This window comes from Mus caroli, unplaced genomic scaffold (assembly GCF_978045245.1).
Source record: "Mus caroli unplaced genomic scaffold, Mus_caroli_1 scaffold_2, whole genome shotgun sequence".
Lineage (NCBI taxonomy): Eukaryota > Metazoa > Chordata > Mammalia > Rodentia > Muridae > Mus > Mus caroli.
This window is the reverse complement of record NW_028227257.1, coordinates 1,319,357-1,335,862: the sequence shown is the minus strand read 5'-3', so window position 1 is coordinate 1,335,862 and position 16,506 is coordinate 1,319,357. Positions and strand designations below refer to the sequence as shown.

General features: G+C 52.4%; 2 protein-coding genes across 4 annotated transcripts; both read left to right on the top strand.

The window, feature by feature from the left end:
- The first annotated feature begins 1,168 nt into the window (after nucleotides 1-1,168).
- On the top strand, nucleotides 1,169-4,744 carry Mrgbp (MRG domain binding protein). 2 transcript variants are annotated; one of them, XM_021153152.3, is made up of 5 exons: nucleotides 1,169-1,404; nucleotides 1,842-1,963; nucleotides 2,846-2,927; nucleotides 3,237-3,311; nucleotides 3,742-4,744. In XM_021153152.3, exons 1-5 carry the CDS (start codon nucleotides 1,257-1,259, stop codon nucleotides 3,927-3,929), a joined length of 615 nt encoding a protein of 204 aa, XP_021008811.1. In that variant the 5' UTR covers nucleotides 1,169-1,256; the 3' UTR covers nucleotides 3,930-4,744. The 2 variants fall into 2 exon arrangements, with proteins under 2 accessions (XP_021008811.1, XP_085687782.1); XM_085831656.1 differs by lacking the exon at nucleotides 3,742-4,744 and having other exon boundaries at nucleotides 2,846-3,309.
- A 2,762-nt stretch (nucleotides 4,745-7,506) lies between these two features.
- Ogfr (opioid growth factor receptor) lies at nucleotides 7,507-14,044 on the top strand. 2 transcript variants are annotated; one of them, XM_021151593.3, is made up of 7 exons: nucleotides 7,507-7,714; nucleotides 9,239-9,307; nucleotides 9,872-9,950; nucleotides 10,682-10,760; nucleotides 11,358-11,424; nucleotides 11,826-11,974; nucleotides 12,477-14,044. In XM_021151593.3, the coding sequence occupies exons 1-7, from the start codon at nucleotides 7,574-7,576 to the stop codon at nucleotides 13,738-13,740; spliced, it is 1,848 nt and encodes a 615-aa protein (XP_021007252.2). In that variant the 5' UTR covers nucleotides 7,507-7,573; the 3' UTR covers nucleotides 13,741-14,044. The 2 variants fall into 2 exon arrangements, with proteins under 2 accessions (XP_021007252.2, XP_021007261.3); XM_021151602.3 differs by having other exon boundaries at nucleotides 7,549-7,714; nucleotides 9,244-9,307.
- Nucleotides 14,045-16,506: the final 2,462 nt, after the last annotated feature.

Genomic DNA, 16,506 nt, shown 5'->3' with positions numbered 1-16,506 from the left:
GAAACCTGGATGGGTGGCAGGGTAGGACCCATGGCACAGCTGACTGGGGTGACTCAGACCCAGAAGCGACCATGTTCTTAAGGCTGCTGTGCCCAGCCCTTGGCCCTATCCAATCCCATGTAGAGCTACTAACACCTGCCTGAAATTCTGACAGTCTGGATTAATCATCCAACCACTTCTGGAGGGGATCCACTGTAGGGACAGGATGGAGGTACAGGTAGGTGGCAAGGCTGACAGGACCTGGATTTCTGTCTTCTGATGCCAAGGAAGCACTTAATTCTGGGACTGTCATGCACCCAGATCAGGGCTACTGAAAGATATACAGAGCTTCACTCCTACAAAATGTGATTGTTGGGCTTTAAATTTTTAAATTATTTATGGTGTGTGTGTGCAAGTGTGCATACACCATGGAATACATATAGAGGTTAGAATACAACTTTTTTTTTTTACTTATTTTATTTATATGACTATGCTATAGCTATCTTCAGTCACACCAGAAGAGAGCATCAGACCCCATTACAGATGATTGTGAGCCACCATGTGGTTGCTGGGAATTGAACTCAGGACTTCTGGTAGAGCAGTCAGTGCTCTTAACCGCTGAGCCCTGTCTCCAGCTCTAGAGTACAACTCCTAAGAATTGCTCCTCTCCTGCCCGCTCTAGGAACCAGGGGTGGAGTTCCAGTTACTGCTGTGCACAAGGATCTCTATTAGATGGGCCATCTCACTCGCCCATTGGGTGTTGTTGCCGCTGCTGCTGCTGCTGTTTAAACTATTTTTCTTAGACAGTTTTAGTGAGGTGTAATTTAGATATTGTACAATTTATCTCTGGCAAGGAGAGACACGCCTTCACTTCTAGCTGTGCAACCTGACTTCTTTTCCAAATTACCTAATCAGGTGAAGCCCAGATTTTGGGGCCGTGTGTGTCATGCTATGCAGACTTGGCTGACTCAGAACTCCTCCTGCCTCTCTCTCCCGAGAGCTAGAATTACAGGAGTGTGTCACCACGCCCATCTGGTACATTTTTAAAGCATAAGGTTTGTTCCTTCTCCCTCTCCGGACAGAGCCGTAGGCAGTAAAAGGGTCAACCACCAGGAGTCGCTGCTGCACCGGAAGCTAGTCTTCGTTGCGCCTGCGCGGACGCGGGCACGCGGCGTTCTCCAGCCCAGCGAGTGCGCGCCCTCCACACCAAGTGCGCCTGCGCGGAGCCTGTAGTAGTCCCCCTTCTCGCGCCGGGCGCTCGTCAGTCGCCGGCGGCCATGGGGGAGGCCGAGGTGGGCGGCACGGGCGCCCCAGGCGACAAGGGCCCAGGCGAGGCAGCCCCGAGCCCTGCTGAGGAGACGGTGGTGTGGAGCCCTGAGGTGGAAGTGTGCCTCTTCCACGCCATGCTGGGCCACAAGCCTGTCGGTGAGCGCCGCGCCGCGCCGCGCACCGGCGTGGGGGTGGGGCGGGATAAACCGTCGGGCGGGCTGGCGGAGCCTGCGACCTCCCACGGGACGGGCTTCCCACTCTGGGGTGCCCTACTAGTCTAAGAGCCTATGACTTTCCTGCCCGAGAAGCCCTCTCCCTGGGGACACTTCTGACTTCCCTGCCCTTGAGACACTCCTACCCCAGGGAACGCCTCCATCCCCCCCCCCCCTGCAGCCCCCTGGCCCTGGACCCGCCTACTATACACACCTAGCCCCCCGGAACACCCACCTGCCTTGTGGCACCTCTCTTCCCCTTTGACATGTGACTCCTGCAACACTTGCACCTGCGGGTTTGCCCACTCCTGCCCCTCCTACACCCATGTCCTACGCACAGAGGTGCTGTCCTAACCCTCAACCCACTGTCCTGCCTCTCAGGGGTGAATCGGCACTTCCACATGATTTGTATCCGAGACAAGTTCAGCCAGAATATTGGGCGCCAGGTTCCATCCAAGGTGATCTGGGACCATCTGAGCACTATGTACGACATGCAGGCACTGGTGAGTTGGACCCTGGCCTGCCCATTTACGGGCTGACCGTGGAGTCAAGTCCCAGATCCTGTCAGCTGTGGTACAGGACAGAGCCCTCTTCTCACTTGGGGTTTGGTATGCAGAGCAGAGGTGATCTCAAAAGATGAGGCTCCTTCCTCAGAAAAGCTTAAGTCCTGCTGTGAAAAGCACAGACTAGCGATGATCTCTGACTACTTTTTCAGGGCATCTACCTACCTACTTTAGATTGGGTGGCACAAAAAGCGTCGTGACAGTCGAGGTCTGAGATGACAAAGAAGCCTCGGCCACCGTAAAAAGCAGTAACGGTACAGCATCAGTATAGGAGGGTCCAGAGTCGTTTGAGAGTCTGTATACTGTGGGAGCCAGACTCTTCCTCTTCAGAGAGCCTAGAGATAGCTGTGTCTTGATGGGTAGCTAGGTAACTGGTTTGGAGAGCTGGCAGTGGCTGATGGTTATGCAGGTAACTGGTAACCTTGCTAGTCAGGTTTGTCTGTAGAGTCTGGCAGGCAGTGAGACCAGGTGACCAGGATGGGTAGAGCTGTAGGTGCCTTTAGTTGTTCGTGGTACCCCTGGATACATTGGCCTGGTGGGAGTGTTACAGTGGTGAGCCAGGTCAGGTCCTTATGTGCACATCAGCAGAGCTGCTGTGTCTCCAGGGCTCACTCAGCAGCATGGTCCTCTCCTCTAGTTTTGTTTGGCTGGTGCTAGCCTAGTCCTCTCTAATCATCTGAAAAGCCCAGCTGAGGTGGACTCTGCAAACTGGAGCAAGGACCCCACCAGCTCGCAGCCTCCAGCCTGCTCCTCCTGTACATCTTAGTGAGCTGAGATCCTGTTTTCTGTTTCTTGAAAATACAAAATGCTTTGTGCCGGCAGCACGAGTCTGAGATTCTTCCATTCCCAAATCCAGAGAGGAACTTTGTCCTTCCAGATGAGATCATTCAGGAAGTCCGAGAAGGTGAGACTCGGCCACCACCAGGGCTGGGAATAAAAAAAGCCTCACCAGGCCAAAGGTGGGGCGGTCTGGGGCCTCCAGGGAGGTGTAAGGATCCTGCTCAGACCATGCCTCCAGTGGCACCTGGGAGGTTTTGGGAGCCAAGGGCTGGGGAGAGCAGTGCTCAAAGGCAGTCTCCTGATGGATGCCGTCTCGTGATGGACGCCGAGGCCTGTGTGGGCAGCGAGAATCGGAAGCAGTCATGGCCAGACCGTCCCCCAGCGCTGGCCACCACCGTGGGTTTCCAGTGAACGGCAGCTGTCTCCTCCACAGGAAAAGTGGTCATTGAAGAAGAAATGAAGGAGGAGATGAAGGAGGATGTGGACCCCCACAGTGGGGCTGATGATGGTGAGTGTGAAGTGCCCTTTGGAGCAAACATGTCTCCCCCCAGTCTCCTCACCGCATGTCAGCTTCAGGCAGAGTGAGGTCAGGAAGCCATGGAGTCAAGAGTGAATGGTCACTTAAAGATGAACTCAGTGCAGGTCATCTTAGGCAGGATGGCCCCTGGGAGCCATGAAGGAAGGAACCAAGGGCCAAGGATGGGGGGGCCTCTGAGGGCCAAGAAGGAAGGGGCCAAGGCCGGGAGCATCAGGTGGGCTCAGACAGGAGACCCCCTGGGACACCAGGTTTCTCTTCAAGCCCAGCTGTTCAGGGCACTTACCCAGGGGAACATAACTGGGTACAAAGAGCCTGACGTGCCTCTGATTTCTCTAGCTGAACAGGAAAATGAGATGAGTGTCTGTATATTCTATTTCAGCCAAATGATTTTGTTTCTCAGTTTTTTCATCTTCAGGGAGCTTGGGGAAAGCATTAGAAAAATCCAGCAAAGACAAAGAGAAGAACTCCTCAGACTTGGGGTGCAAAGAAGGGGCAGACAAGCGGAAGCGCAGCCGGGTCACTGACAAGGTCCTGACTGCCAACAGCAATCCCTCCAGCCCCAGTGCTGCCAAGAGGCGCCGCACATAGACACCTCAGCCTCAGGTGGCCACAGAGATGCTCCAACTGCCTGTCTCCAGGTCCCTGGGTGAATGTGGCCATACAGCAGAGATGCTAGTGGGGCTTCCGCTGTGTCATCAGACCTCCAGAGCACCTGATTGGCCCAAAAGACCAGCAAGACCCTTGTCTACTCTGCAGATGGTGAAGCCTTTGAGGCAGCCTCTTGCTTTCTCCTGTGGGTCCCTTGTGCCCACAGTGTGTGGAGAAGAGCTGGTGCATGGGGCCAGAGGACCAAGAGTCAGCAAGCAATAAGACGCCACCCTCACTGTCCTCAGGAGCCAGGCATCCTCCCTGGGTGCCCACTCTTTGCATCTGCTTTTCCTGTAAGACTCCACTGTGCACTGGCATCCAGAGAAGGTGTCTTTGGAGTTCACACAGCACACACTGTGCACAGAAGGCCTCCCCATCTGGGAACTAGAACTGGATATTTTGCCTCATTCACTTGTACTGTAATAGTGTATATAACTTAGTTGGTATTTCACTATTTAATTTTTAAGAAGCCTATTTTACTAGTGTTTTGTATGAAGAAAAATACTGCAGAAGTTAAACCTGTGATGTGTTTTTTTGAGCTGTTTTGTTTTAAGGTAACTACTGAAATAAGTCTGGCTGTTTTTATATGCCAGATACAGAGAATTTTTAGCGGTTATTTTTGTAATTTTAGTAACTTGGAAAAGACCAAAAAAGAGAGTGGAACAAAGGAACTGCCATTAGACTGAAAAACCAATGGCCTGATGGTTGAAGTAAATTTTCATTTGCAGAATATTAAAGCATTAAAAAAAAAAAAACCTATCTTGGGAGTTGTATGATTTGCTACTAAAATAAGTTGGTTTTTAAATTTTTCCTACAGAGGGAAAGTTCCCCACTCCAGGATTCATAACTGTAGAGTGCACTTAAGATGACTTCTTGGCATCACTGGATGCAGTGATGAAGGTTATGAGCCTTCATCAGTGACTTGCAGGACACCCACCTCTAACCCCCAAACCCAACCCCTGCTACCTGGCTGCTTCCTGTTGTCCTTCCATACCCAAGTCCAGCTGTTGGGTGGGGTGGGCACAGTGTCCTCTCCAGACCATTTTGACTACTGCCTGTGACTGAAATCTCTGCTGCCATATGCAGGGCCCCAGGCAATGAGAACTAAGCTGGCCCACACCAGCCACTTCTAGTCAGGGCAGTTGGGTCACCGTAAGTGTACCACTAGACCCAGCTCCCTGGCACAGAGCATCCTGAGTTGATACAGGAAAGCTGACTAGTCTAGCCTGTTGTTTTCTAGGAATGACCAGCAGTGGGAGGTCTCTGGGTCTCTCTCCGTAGAGCCTGGACAAGGTCCTAATTGAACAGTTCCCTGCAGCCTCCTGGGATTGGGCAGAATGTAAAGGCCTGCAGCCCTGAGATCAAGTGCAGCACTGTAGACTATGGTCAGACCTAAACCAGTGCTCGTGTGTTCAGTGCAAGAGACAGAAAGCAGTGTTACAGCTTGTTTTGTGAAATGCTTGGGGCTACTCCACCCTGTCCCTACCCAGTGTCCACTCCTAGAGGCTTGTTCTGTGGAAGAAGCCTAGCTGTTGAATCCAGCGCTAACAGGAGAAATGGGGAGCAGATGGCGATGACCCTGTTGAGCAGTATGTAACGATCAGGATGGCAGCCCTCTCTGGTCAGGCTCACTCTTCTAAACCCGTCTGAAAGAACAATCTAGGGGCATGAAGCATGCAGGTGGGCCTGATCAAGGCATTTGCCTTGAGTCTATTATTTTCCATTTGATCCCCAACAGCCCAGTGTCCCAATCTAAACTCAAACCTGCTGCCTTCCTGAGTTCTGACCTTGTGGCTCACAGGCATGTCCCTGTGTCCCTACGAGAGATGTCACTGACAGCTGGTCTACATATACTGCACTTAGCTCCAGGCAGCATGGCATACTGCCTCTTGCAAATATTACTGTCAGTCCACAGCACATCCATCTTCCAGCTTCCTAGGACAGTTGTGGGAGAGGGGGTGTCTACCCAAGGGACAACTCTGAGTTGTCCCAAGCACCCACTAACACCCCATGCGCGGTTCCCCTATCTAATGGCATTTTAACCAGGTCCCAGCCTGAGCATGGTTGGTGTCAGAAGCAGAGGGGCAGAGATCAGAGACAGCTACAGAGTTTACTTTTTTTTTTTTTTTTATTTAACAAGCATATATATTTGTATGGGTGATGTGGAGATCAGAGACAACTTACAGAAGTCAGTTCTTGCTTTATACTATCTGGGTCCCAGGGACTGAGAGACAGTCTCCACAGTGGCCCATCAGTCTGATTTTGGTGGTTTCTGAGGTTCCAACTCAAGGAACTACGGAACTTTAACATACTGTAGTCTCTGTTACATACTGGATTGTTATAGTTAGATACATTTATACTCTATAAATATATAGAGACAATATGTTTTCACCTTGAGATTCCCAGAATGTTGCAGGTTCGAATTTAGTCAAGAAGGCCACACTTGAAGGTCATAAACGTATACATATAAGCCTGATTAACATTATTTGGATTATAGCTATATAAAAGGATTATTTTCTCTATGTAGGCAGTCTTCAAGCAAATTTTGTCAACTATCCTAGAATTGAGAACTCTCAACTGGTGAGAAACTTCAACCATGATGGACTTAGGGTCCTTTACCCGCTGCCCACCCATGTCTCCCTTACCTTCCATTGCTTTCTTGCTTCAACCAGTATGTTACCTAACAAGGTCAAGCTCATGGCCACAGTCGGCAGTAGAGTCCACCTAACATCCAAAGGCTACCTAGCCACATGAGCCCAGGAAATCTGCAGTGGGCAGGAGTGGGACTGAACTCACAAAGCAGAGGGAGTGTGGAACTGGCTCAATTGAAAACAAAAAAAGCCTTGCTATCAGGAGAACCTGCGTTTGATTACCACCTAGAAGCTGAACTTGGTGGTGTGTACCTGTAATTACGGAGCTGGGGAGGCAGAGGCAGTAGTGTCCCAGGGATTTGCTGCTTAGCAACCTCATGTAACCTATGCACTCCAGGTAAAGTGAGAGCTCGGCTGGGAATGAAAGTATGAACAAGCTACTCAGGAAATACTCAATACCGACCTCTGGTGTCCTTGGGCAGTCAAACACACACAGATACACACAAGCACACACAGATACAAAGTGAGCTATTATGGACACAGAGGGCAGCCAGGAAGATCTGCAGTTAGACAGGTCGACAAAGATTAGGAACCTGCACCCAGACAGTCCTCTCGGCTGGCAGGAAGAGGCGCTTCCCGTAGGACTGAGGAGAAACCTCCCTAGCATCCCTCTCTGGATAGTCTGCAGGGAAGTGAAATCTCAAGGGGGCGGACCTGGGGCTGAGTCCAAGGTGGTGCGTCTTCCCGGAGGGGATAGAGGCAGGAATCCCGCTGCACGCGCCTCCAGGGTTGTCCTTCTGGGCGGGGGGCGGGGGGGGGACTGCCTTCTCCAGGACACCGCTTCCCGCCTAGCTCCGAGCGTAGCAGCCCCTGCTGGGGGACTCCGCGCAAGGGCGGAAACTGAGCGGTGGGCGGGACCTGGCGCCGCCCCGCCCCCGCGCTTCCTCCTCTTTCACTTTCCTTTCCGCGGAAAGCGGGTCCAGCCTGTCGAGTATGGACGACCCAGACTGCGATTCCACCTGGGAGGACGAGAGCGAGGAGGACGGCGAGGATGGCCAGGCGGATGATACGACCGATGAGGACACGGGCGACGATGACGGCGACGCGGAGGAGGCACGGCCAGGCCTGTTTCAGGTGCGGTGCGGGAAGACCGGAGGGCGACAGGACAACGCCAGGCCGTGATCGCCCGGCCCAGGCCGCTGTCCCCTAGGGGGGTGCCGGGCCCAGGCCGTGGCGTTCCGAGCGCTGGTGACATCAGGGAAGCGACTGATGGGGGTCGTCCGTGGGTGACGTCAGAGCGCGCCCCAGGGCCTCATCCTGCGTGGGTGGCCTTTCCTCGGGTTGCCCTCCCTCCACCCCACACTCAGCCCCCACCCCACTTCAGACAGCTTCCACTGGCTCAGAAGTGACCCCGACCTAGGAAGCCGGGAGCAGGGGTCTGTCTGTTGCCCTTAGCTCTGGTAACTTTTGTTGCCACCAAGAGCATGTTCCGTTATACTTTTGTATCAAGCCGCATGTAAACCTCAGTGGCGTTCTGTAAGACGCACTGGCCTTCTTATAGCTGTGATTCCGGGTGTGATGGAGAGCCTAGAAAAACGAGAGTGAGGATTATGACCCCAAAATCCATTCTCCCCATCGCTACGATCTCTAGTTGTCTGTTATGTATGGGAAAGCAGCCCAGAATCTGGAGAAGCTCTCCCTGATCACTTTGGGATGAAGCTGAGGCTGGGTAGTCAGGTTTGTAGTGCAGGCTCAGGCCCCTCCTGTGGGTGGTAAGGCCTCTCAAAATCTCTGATAGAACTGCTGTTTCTCCACAAAAGGTCTTAGATCCTACCTGAAACAGTAGTCACTTAAGAAGAGCCTATCCCAGGCCCGGTGGCACAGTGTCTTTGTCACATTGGGCCAGGGAGAAGCAGGGGTTTACAAAGATGAGGATTCATTCACCCATCCATCAGACCCATCCAGAGGCATCTAAGTTTTTTTTCTTGAGGCTGTGGCTGGCAAAGTAGCTCCCCTTGGGGATACAGCCCAGTGACCATTCACAGAATCATAAGAAGAGAAATACTGAGCCGGGCGTGGTGGCGCACGACTTTAATCCCAGCACTTGGGAGGCAGAGGCAGGAGGATTTCTGAGTTCGAGGCCAGCCTGGTCTATAAAGTGAGTGCCAGGACAACCAGGGCTACACAGAGAAACCCTGTCTCGAAAAACCAAAAAAAAAAAAGAAGAAGAAGAAGAGAAATACTACAGTACTCAGAGACTAGGGTTGGAGGGGGGACACATAAAGATCTTGGACCAAAATGAGGTTGACCAGCAGACCAAGGAGGAGATGCAGCTGGGACTTAAAGACAGAAGAGCATTAGCCACACACCTGGGCAGCTTGCAGGCTAGCCGAGGCCAAGGCTCCCTACAGAGGAAAATCGAGTACTGAGAGGTGCAGAGGTGGTTGCTGAGGCTATTCTAGTGCTACTGTTTGTGTTCAAATAGAAGGATGTTCTTCTAGGGTCCAGATCTGTCTTCTCAGAACCCTGGGTGGGGACCAGAAGAAAAAACAGAAGCACCCATTCCTCTTACATAGAGCTCAGTGATGGTTGGCCCAAACCATGCTGCCTTCATCCTGGACACTTTCCAGTACCTCATCCTTTGTATTTTCTCCCCAGTCTAGGATGACAAGGTACCGAAACTGGCGTGCTATGCAGGACATGCAAAGATACCGACATAACTACCCGGTAGGTACATGTGGCTCCTACCGAAAGTCACAGCCCTCTCCCCAAATAGAGCATCCCCTGGTCTGCTGAAAATCCAGCTTTGGGTTCTTGGGTGTGTTCCTCATTGTCTGGAAGACAAGCCCATCGTCATTTCAGATCCATACCCTTCTAGTTATAGAGTGGTAGAGCATGTTGCCCGACCTGAGCCTCAGAGCCTAGCTTTAAAATGAGGGTTTAGTTTCAGCCTCCTGACAGAACATGTGGCTCAGTGCTTCTCACAGGGCTCCCTGGCTGGTGGTACGTGGGATCATTTTCAGACCATCTCCTCTGTACTCATGAGTTAGTTGCTAGCAGTCCCTGTGGTATTTTGGAGGTACAGAGAGGGAGCTACCATCTGTGGCCTCTGTTGGTGGGGAGATGAGGGTTGAGTTGTCCTCCAAACCTACCCTTGCTCACAGAAAGGATCCCAGGCTGAGCTTTGGGATCTTGAACAGCTATCCCCACTCCTGACTGCATGAGTCTGAGGGGCTCTCAGAGAGAGCTGTTTCTCCTGAGTCCTCAGCCAGCCTTCCTCTGGCCCTTCAGGATTTGACAGATCAAGACTGCAATGGAGACATGTGCAACCTGAGCTTCTACAAAAATGAGATCTGCTTCCAGCCAAATGGTACCTGCCCTCGCAGCCCCAGCACCTTCTGCCCTTGGCCGGTTGTCTAGTCTATTAGCACTCTGCTTCAGGTTGCCTGTTGTCCTCAATCCAATAACATGGCTTCAGACCACCAAGGGAATTGGAGCTTAGATCTTAGGATATTAGATTGAAGGGCCAGAGAATAAGCTTTCCAGGTTTTAAATGGTGGTCTTTCTGTGTATCCCAGGCTGGCCTCAAACTCAGGATCTTCCATCTCAGCCTTCCAGGTACTGAAATTGTAGGCAGGTCTGAGCTACTATATATGTTTCATGACATAAACATTTGAAACTAAACAGTAAGTAGAGTTCTATTGGTGCTTGTCACACCCATCCATTCATGTAGTTACTTTTTGATATAGCTTGGAGAAGGCCATGTGTCTACACAGCCAAGATGTTTGCTGTCTGGCCCTTCAAAGACACCTTCCCTAGACCATGTTCCATACTTAGTCTCTATGGGGATTTCTCTTGAGCACAGAGCTTCCTGTCTGAGAAGATATATGTCCCAGAGAGGAATTATTGCAGCCCTTACTTACAGAAGTAGCCTAGTTACCTAAAACTAGTGTGTGCTTATATCAGATGAGTTATGGACAGCTCTGCTGAGTCCTGAGAACCCTAAAGGAATTGAGAGGTAGGCAGTGATTTTGATAGATCTGTCCTCTGAGCTATGTCAAGGTGGCCACTGTAGCTGACTTCTCTCCATGGGGTGTCCAGGCTCTCTCATTGAGGACATTCTTCAGAACTGGAAAGACAACTATGACCTCCTGGAAGAGAATCACTCCTACATCCAGTGGTGAGTGGACTGAGCCTTAGGGAAGGGGGGCTGGACACTGAGGTGGGAGTTCTCATGTCATGTCCAGGTTCAGATGAGGGCTATTGTGCTCAGGTCTGTGGGCAGGCTTTTATGTCCTGGGAGGGGTGGGAGCTGGACTACATCAGACTTGATTTTTAGCAGGATGTGAATGAGGTACCACAAGGCAGACTCAGAAACGATGCCATTTCCTGGCAAGAACAACATTCCCTGGCTTGAGGACAACCCACTGAGCTGCTCCCAGTATCCTCTTGTCACGGAGTATGTTGTGGGAATAATTCTGCAGGGTTAATGACAAGAAAGAACAAACTGAATCCCTAGGAAGGATAGCTCTGCCCCCCAACAGGTGAAAGGCACACTGGTCTCCGCCATTTGACTTTCTACCATCCAGCCCACTGAGCACATAGGCTGGGGTTCTAAGAAGCTGTCTTACCTGCTCTCGGCCGACTGCCATCCTTACCCACTTCCTTGGGTAAGAAAGGCCAGCTAGCTCCTCCCAGAGATGAAAGAGAGGCACTGAGTTCAAAAAACGAGTTGCTGCCTGGCACTCAAGTTCCTGTGTCCTCACCATCTTCTCAGGCTGTTTCCCCTGAGGGAACCAGGAGTGAACTGGCATGCCAAGCCCCTCACACTGAAGGAGGTTGAGGTAAGAATTCCACCTATGCCAGAATGGGGGAGGGAGGAGAGCTACCCCTTCCTGCAGTCATCCTGAGACAGTGTCTGTCCTGTCTTAGGCCAAAAGAGCCCCATGATCCCACTTTTGGGGACCTCAGAGAAAGGAGGCCAGCTCTAAAAGACTAAGTAGTAGAGATAAGGGCCAGGAGGTCCCTGGACAACAGCAAGGAACACCTTGTGGCAGGTGGCTCAGGATAGAGGTGACCCCCAGCCTCTCGGAGAAGAAAGCTGGAGGTGTGTTTTGTCTTACCCTCAGGCTGAATCAGGGTCTAAGGGAAAAATTACCCTACCTGGTACCCAGGGGCCCACCCAGTGTTCCTTGGGAACAGTGATGAGTGAGGGCCACCTGAGTCCCAGGGGATTGTTTTCTAGGCATTTAAAAGCTCCAAGGAAGTCAGAGAGCGTCTTGTCCGGGCCTATGAGCTCATGCTGGGCTTCTATGGGATCCAACTTGAGGACCGGAACACAGGTGCCGTATGCCGTGCACAGAACTTCCAGCCACGCTTCCACAACCTCAACAGGTAAGGACAAGACCCGCTGTCACCCTCCTGTCCCTGTTGCTTCCCTTTAGCATCTGGGGCTGGGTTTCAAGCAGAGAGGTCAAATGCAGGCTCTGATGCTTGCTTCGCCCAGAGTGTAGTGCTCTCTGGGGCAGGCGGCTCAGGATAGAGGTGTTGTAGGAATTGTGGGGTGATGGACGAAGCAGTTCCTTGGCTTGGGAGTGTTTAATCCCCTCCATCCACCCAGAAAGCAGAGGCAAGGGAGGCCTCCAGATGGCATAGTCACTCTGGGTCAGCCCTTCCTAGCTTTCAGCAGTGTTTCCCAGACAGGAGTCCATGAACTGGGCCATCTCCCAGGACTTGCAGATCCTGTCCACAGGTCAAGGGTACCCAGGTCATTTCCCTAGGTGGGGACCTGAGAAGACTCTAGAACTTTGAGATGGAGTCGACTGGGGATGCCTTGGCCAGATAGGGCGGGGTCCACCCTACCTCCTGTCATACCTCCTGTTACCTACCTTCACAGCCACAGCCACAACAATCTGCGTATTACACGCATCCTCAAGTCGCTGGGCGAGCTGGGCTTAGAGCACTACCAGGCACCGCTGGTGCGCTTCTTCCTGGAGGAGACCCTTGTGCAGCACAAACTGCCCAGCGTGCGCCAGAGTGCCCTGGACTACTTCCTGTTTGCTGTGCGCTGCCGGCACCAGCGCCGGGAGCTCGTGCACTTTGCATGGGAGCACTTCAAGCCTCGCCGAGAGTTTGTCTGGGGGCCCCGTGACAAGCTGCGGAGGTTCAGGCCCCAGACTATATCCCGGCCACTGATGGGACTAGGGCAGGCAAATAAAGATGAGGGCCCCGGGGACCCCTCCCAAGAGGCTGGCACTCAGGGTCGGACCTGTGGATCTGGAAGGGACCTGAGTGGGGACAGTGGAACAGCTGAGGATCCCTCACTGCTGAGTGCAAAGCCCCAGGATGTGGGAACCTTGGATGGGGACCAAAGATATGAGGCTAAGTCCCCGAGTCCCAAAGAAAGCAAGAAGAGGAAGTTGGAGGGGAACAGGCAGGAGCAGGTCCCAGGGGAGCCAGATCCTCAGGGTGTCTCTGAGGTAGAGAAAATTGCCCTCAACCTTGAGGGGTGTGCCCTCAGCCCTACCAGCCAGGAGCCCAGGGAGGCTGAACAGCCCTGTCTTGTGGCCAGGGTGGCTAATGAGGTAAGAAAACGGAGGAAGGTGGAGGAAGGAGCTGAGGGTGATGGAGTAGCCACTAACACTCAAGTGCAGGCTAGTGCCCTGTCTCCTACTCCTTCAGAGTGTCCTGAGTCCCAAAAGGATGGGAATGGGCCAGAAGACCCCAAAAGCCAGGTGGGGCCAGAAGACCCCAAAAGCCAGGTGGGGCCAGAGGACCCCAAAAGCCAGGTGGGGCCAGAGGACCCAAAAGGCCAGGTGGGGCCAGAGGACCCAAAAGGCCAAGTGGGGCCAGAGGACCCAAAAGGCCAGGTGGGGCTAGAGGACCCCAAAAGCCAGGTGGAGCCAGAGGACCCCAAAAGCCAGGTGGGGCCAGAGGACCCCGAAAGCCAGGTGGGGCCAGAGGACCCCAAAAGCCAGGTGGAGCCAGAGGACCCCAAAAGCCAGGTGGGGCCAGAGGACCCCCAAAGCCAGGTGGGGCCAGAACAAGCTGCCTCTAAGAGCCTGGGGGAGGATTCTGACTCTGACACTACAGGACCCTCAGTGAGTGAGTCAGAGGAGTTGGCAAGGATTGAGGCCTCTGTTGAACCCCCAAAGCCTTAGAGGTACTCCTCAGTCCTACTCAGCCCACTGCAGGGGGTTTCTGTCTCAGAGCTCTGTTGTTGGCTCTTCTTGGTGCCCCACAGTGCTGGCCTCTCCCTAGTGGTCACTGAAGTGGCCACCAGAGGGACTGAGGCCCTGCCCTCAGGGAAGGCCAAGGCCTTCAGAAGCCTCCTTACCTCACTGTGTCCTCCACTGCCCTCTGAGCCCTGTGTTGTGAACAGACCCTAAGGGTCTAAGGGGAGGGGCCTCTTTTCTTCGTCTGGTGCCAAGTGAGGCCTTTTCTGAATAAACTCTTTAGGCTTTGTCTTTTGGTGTGGCCATGTTCTGTTTGGTTGCCTGTGACCCTTAGCCTTCTCTCTTGTCCCCAGTTGAGAGCACTGTGGCCAATGCCACTTATGGTACTTTGTCTACAAGCTCTTGCTGGGAACAGGTTCCAAGCGCAAGTACCCAACACGGGCCTCTCCTAAGTGCCTTCCAGCGGAACCTGGATGTTGTGGACTATGCCATTAATCCCGGCCCTGAAGAGGGAGAGGGAGGTGAATCTCTTGAGTTTGAGGTCAGCCTGGTCTACAAATCAAGTTCCAGGACAGCCAGGGCTGTTACACAGAGAAACACTGTCTTGGGGTGTGTGTGTGTGTGTGTGTGCAAGGCTGGATCGTCAGCCCCTTAGCTGTCCTGGCTTTATCCTCTTTTGATTCCCCAATTCAAACCTTGGAGAGGAGGAAGACACACATCTTTGTGTAAATGAAGTGGCAGTCAAGCACAGTTAGCCCTGAGTTGAACCTAGGTGCCCTTTCTTGACGAGGTCACGGTACAGGGCCCTCCTAAGGCTAGCTCAAGGAGGCTATGAGTCCCTGGCACCTTAGCTGACATTTGGCTCATTGGTAAGGCTTTCATCATGACCTGGAAGTAGATGCTCTGAGACGCATAGAAGGCATCTGGTAACCTCAGTAGGGATCCCTCTGATCCCAGGTGACCAGTTCTCTCTGACTAGATAACAGGTTCAAGTTGGATGGGGAATACAACACTTGAAAATGAGGAGAGACTCTAGGCGTGACTGGCCATTCTAGCTCACTTGAACCCCTCACCTTCACCAAAGCAGGTAAACAGCTTCATTCAGTTCTGCACAGCTCAAAGGCAGGTGCTGTGAGGTCTGCAGATATGGGGGGGGGGGGGGTAGGAGGGAGGCCTGAAGGCCAAGTCTGCCTCCGTGCTAACTGTTCCCTAGACCCACTCTAAAGGCCATCTGTGTCTCATCTGAGTGGCTTCCACCAGTTAGTTGTCCAATACACCACATGCTAGGTGCTGGGGTGGCCAGAAGAAGAACCTGAGTCAGGTAGGAGGTACATTACAGGGGCCATGATATCCTAGTCTTGAGTTGAATTAAAGGGTCACCTGTCCAAACCCATGGAATGGGCTGTTGAGAGTTCCCAACTGCATCCTCTGCTGTCTTAACTGCTTCCCTTATCACATGTTTCTGATGAGGTGTTCTGATGTGTCTCAGGCTGCTTGAGAGCAAGGCTTTCTAAGCTTTGCCTTGTTCGCTCCCATGTATGTTCACAGGCACCTGCTGCAGAGCTGGGCCAGTGCTTGGTAGTGGAGGGAGGATCTATTACCTCACAGGCAGGTGAAAGCCAAAGCTTTCCATTGGGGCCATTTTGCTTATAACCACACCCTTACCCTTACCCACCCTATTGGTGGTAACTCCTGTCATGTGATCCCTACCTGCAGATATGGAACTTTTACCGTGTCCTGGAAGCTCAGATTTGCAGAAAGGACAGGTAGGCTGGGATCCTGCAGCCTCAGGTGATTTCAGTGTTTGAAAGGTTCAAGGGAAGGAGCTAGCTAGGGAGTTAGATGAGCCAGTTAAGAGCACTTGTTACTTTTTTTTTTTTTTTTTTTTTTTGTGGTTTTTCGAGACAGGGTTTCTCTGTGTAGCCTGCCTCTGCCTCCTGAGTGCTGGGATTAAAGGCGTGCGCCACCACGCCCGGCTCACTTGTTACTTTTGTAGAGGACCCATGTTCAATACCCAGCATTCACCTGGATGTTCATAACCATCTTTTTGACTTCTGGGCACCAGGCATGCACATTGTGCACATATATGCAGGCAAAACATTCATATAACCTAGTAAAATAATATGAAGAAAGATTAAGGGAGATTACTGGGGGCCTGCTTCCAGGTCTTAACTTTGGGTCCTTATCTCCTCCAGCCGCCTTGAACTTCTGGCAGCTTCTTTTTTTTTTTTTTTTTTTTGGTTTTTTCCGAGACAGGGTTTCTCTGTGTAGCCCTGGCTGTCCTGGCACTCACTTTGTAGACCAGGCTGGCCTCGAATTCTGGCAGCTTCTTAACTCTTCCAGTTCATCTTGCTTCCTCCTGGGTCACAGGGTGCTGCATAAGAGGCTTTCCAGTGGTGGCTGAAAAGAGCCATCCAATATCACCTGCACCAGAACCTGGTTTTAAGCTCTAGAGAAAGGGCCGGGGTGGCTAGCAAGAAGTGCTGGACTGTCACTATACAGAAGCCTTGCCATGGTAGGCTTTGGGAAGGGAGATCTACCCACAGGGATCCTCCTAGGATTTGGGCGGCCTTGGGTGTGCCCTTCGCAGTTCTTAAAAGATGCCCTTCACTGTGAGGGTTCTTCCAGGAGAGGAGTGGGAGAGAAAAGAGTCTTTCTTGTGCGCTGAAAGGTGCGTGTGTAACGCGCGGTCCTGGGATAATTTTAACTCAAGAGGAGGGCCAGAAAATGTTGCTGGGTTTTTTCTTTCCA

Excerpts from the sequence above, each read along its gene's own strand:
- Mrgbp (XM_085831656.1), top strand. The coding sequence starts at position 1,257 with ATGGGGGAGGCCGAGGTGGGCGGCACGGGCGCCCCAGGCGACAAGGGC. Across the intron at positions 1,405-1,841 it reads GCTGGGCCACAAGCCTGTCG|GGGTGAATCGGCACTTCCAC; the intron begins GTGAGCGCCGCG and ends CCTGCCTCTCAG. Across the intron at positions 1,964-2,845 it reads TGTACGACATGCAGGCACTG|CACGAGTCTGAGATTCTTCC; the intron begins GTGAGTTGGACC and ends TTGTGCCGGCAG.
- Ogfr (XM_021151593.3), top strand. The coding sequence starts at position 7,574 with ATGGACGACCCAGACTGCGATTCCACCTGGGAGGACGAGAGCGAGGAG. Across the intron at positions 9,951-10,681 it reads GATCTGCTTCCAGCCAAATG|GCTCTCTCATTGAGGACATT; the intron begins GTACCTGCCCTC and ends TGGGGTGTCCAG. Across the intron at positions 10,761-11,357 it reads AATCACTCCTACATCCAGTG|GCTGTTTCCCCTGAGGGAAC; the intron begins GTGAGTGGACTG and ends CCATCTTCTCAG.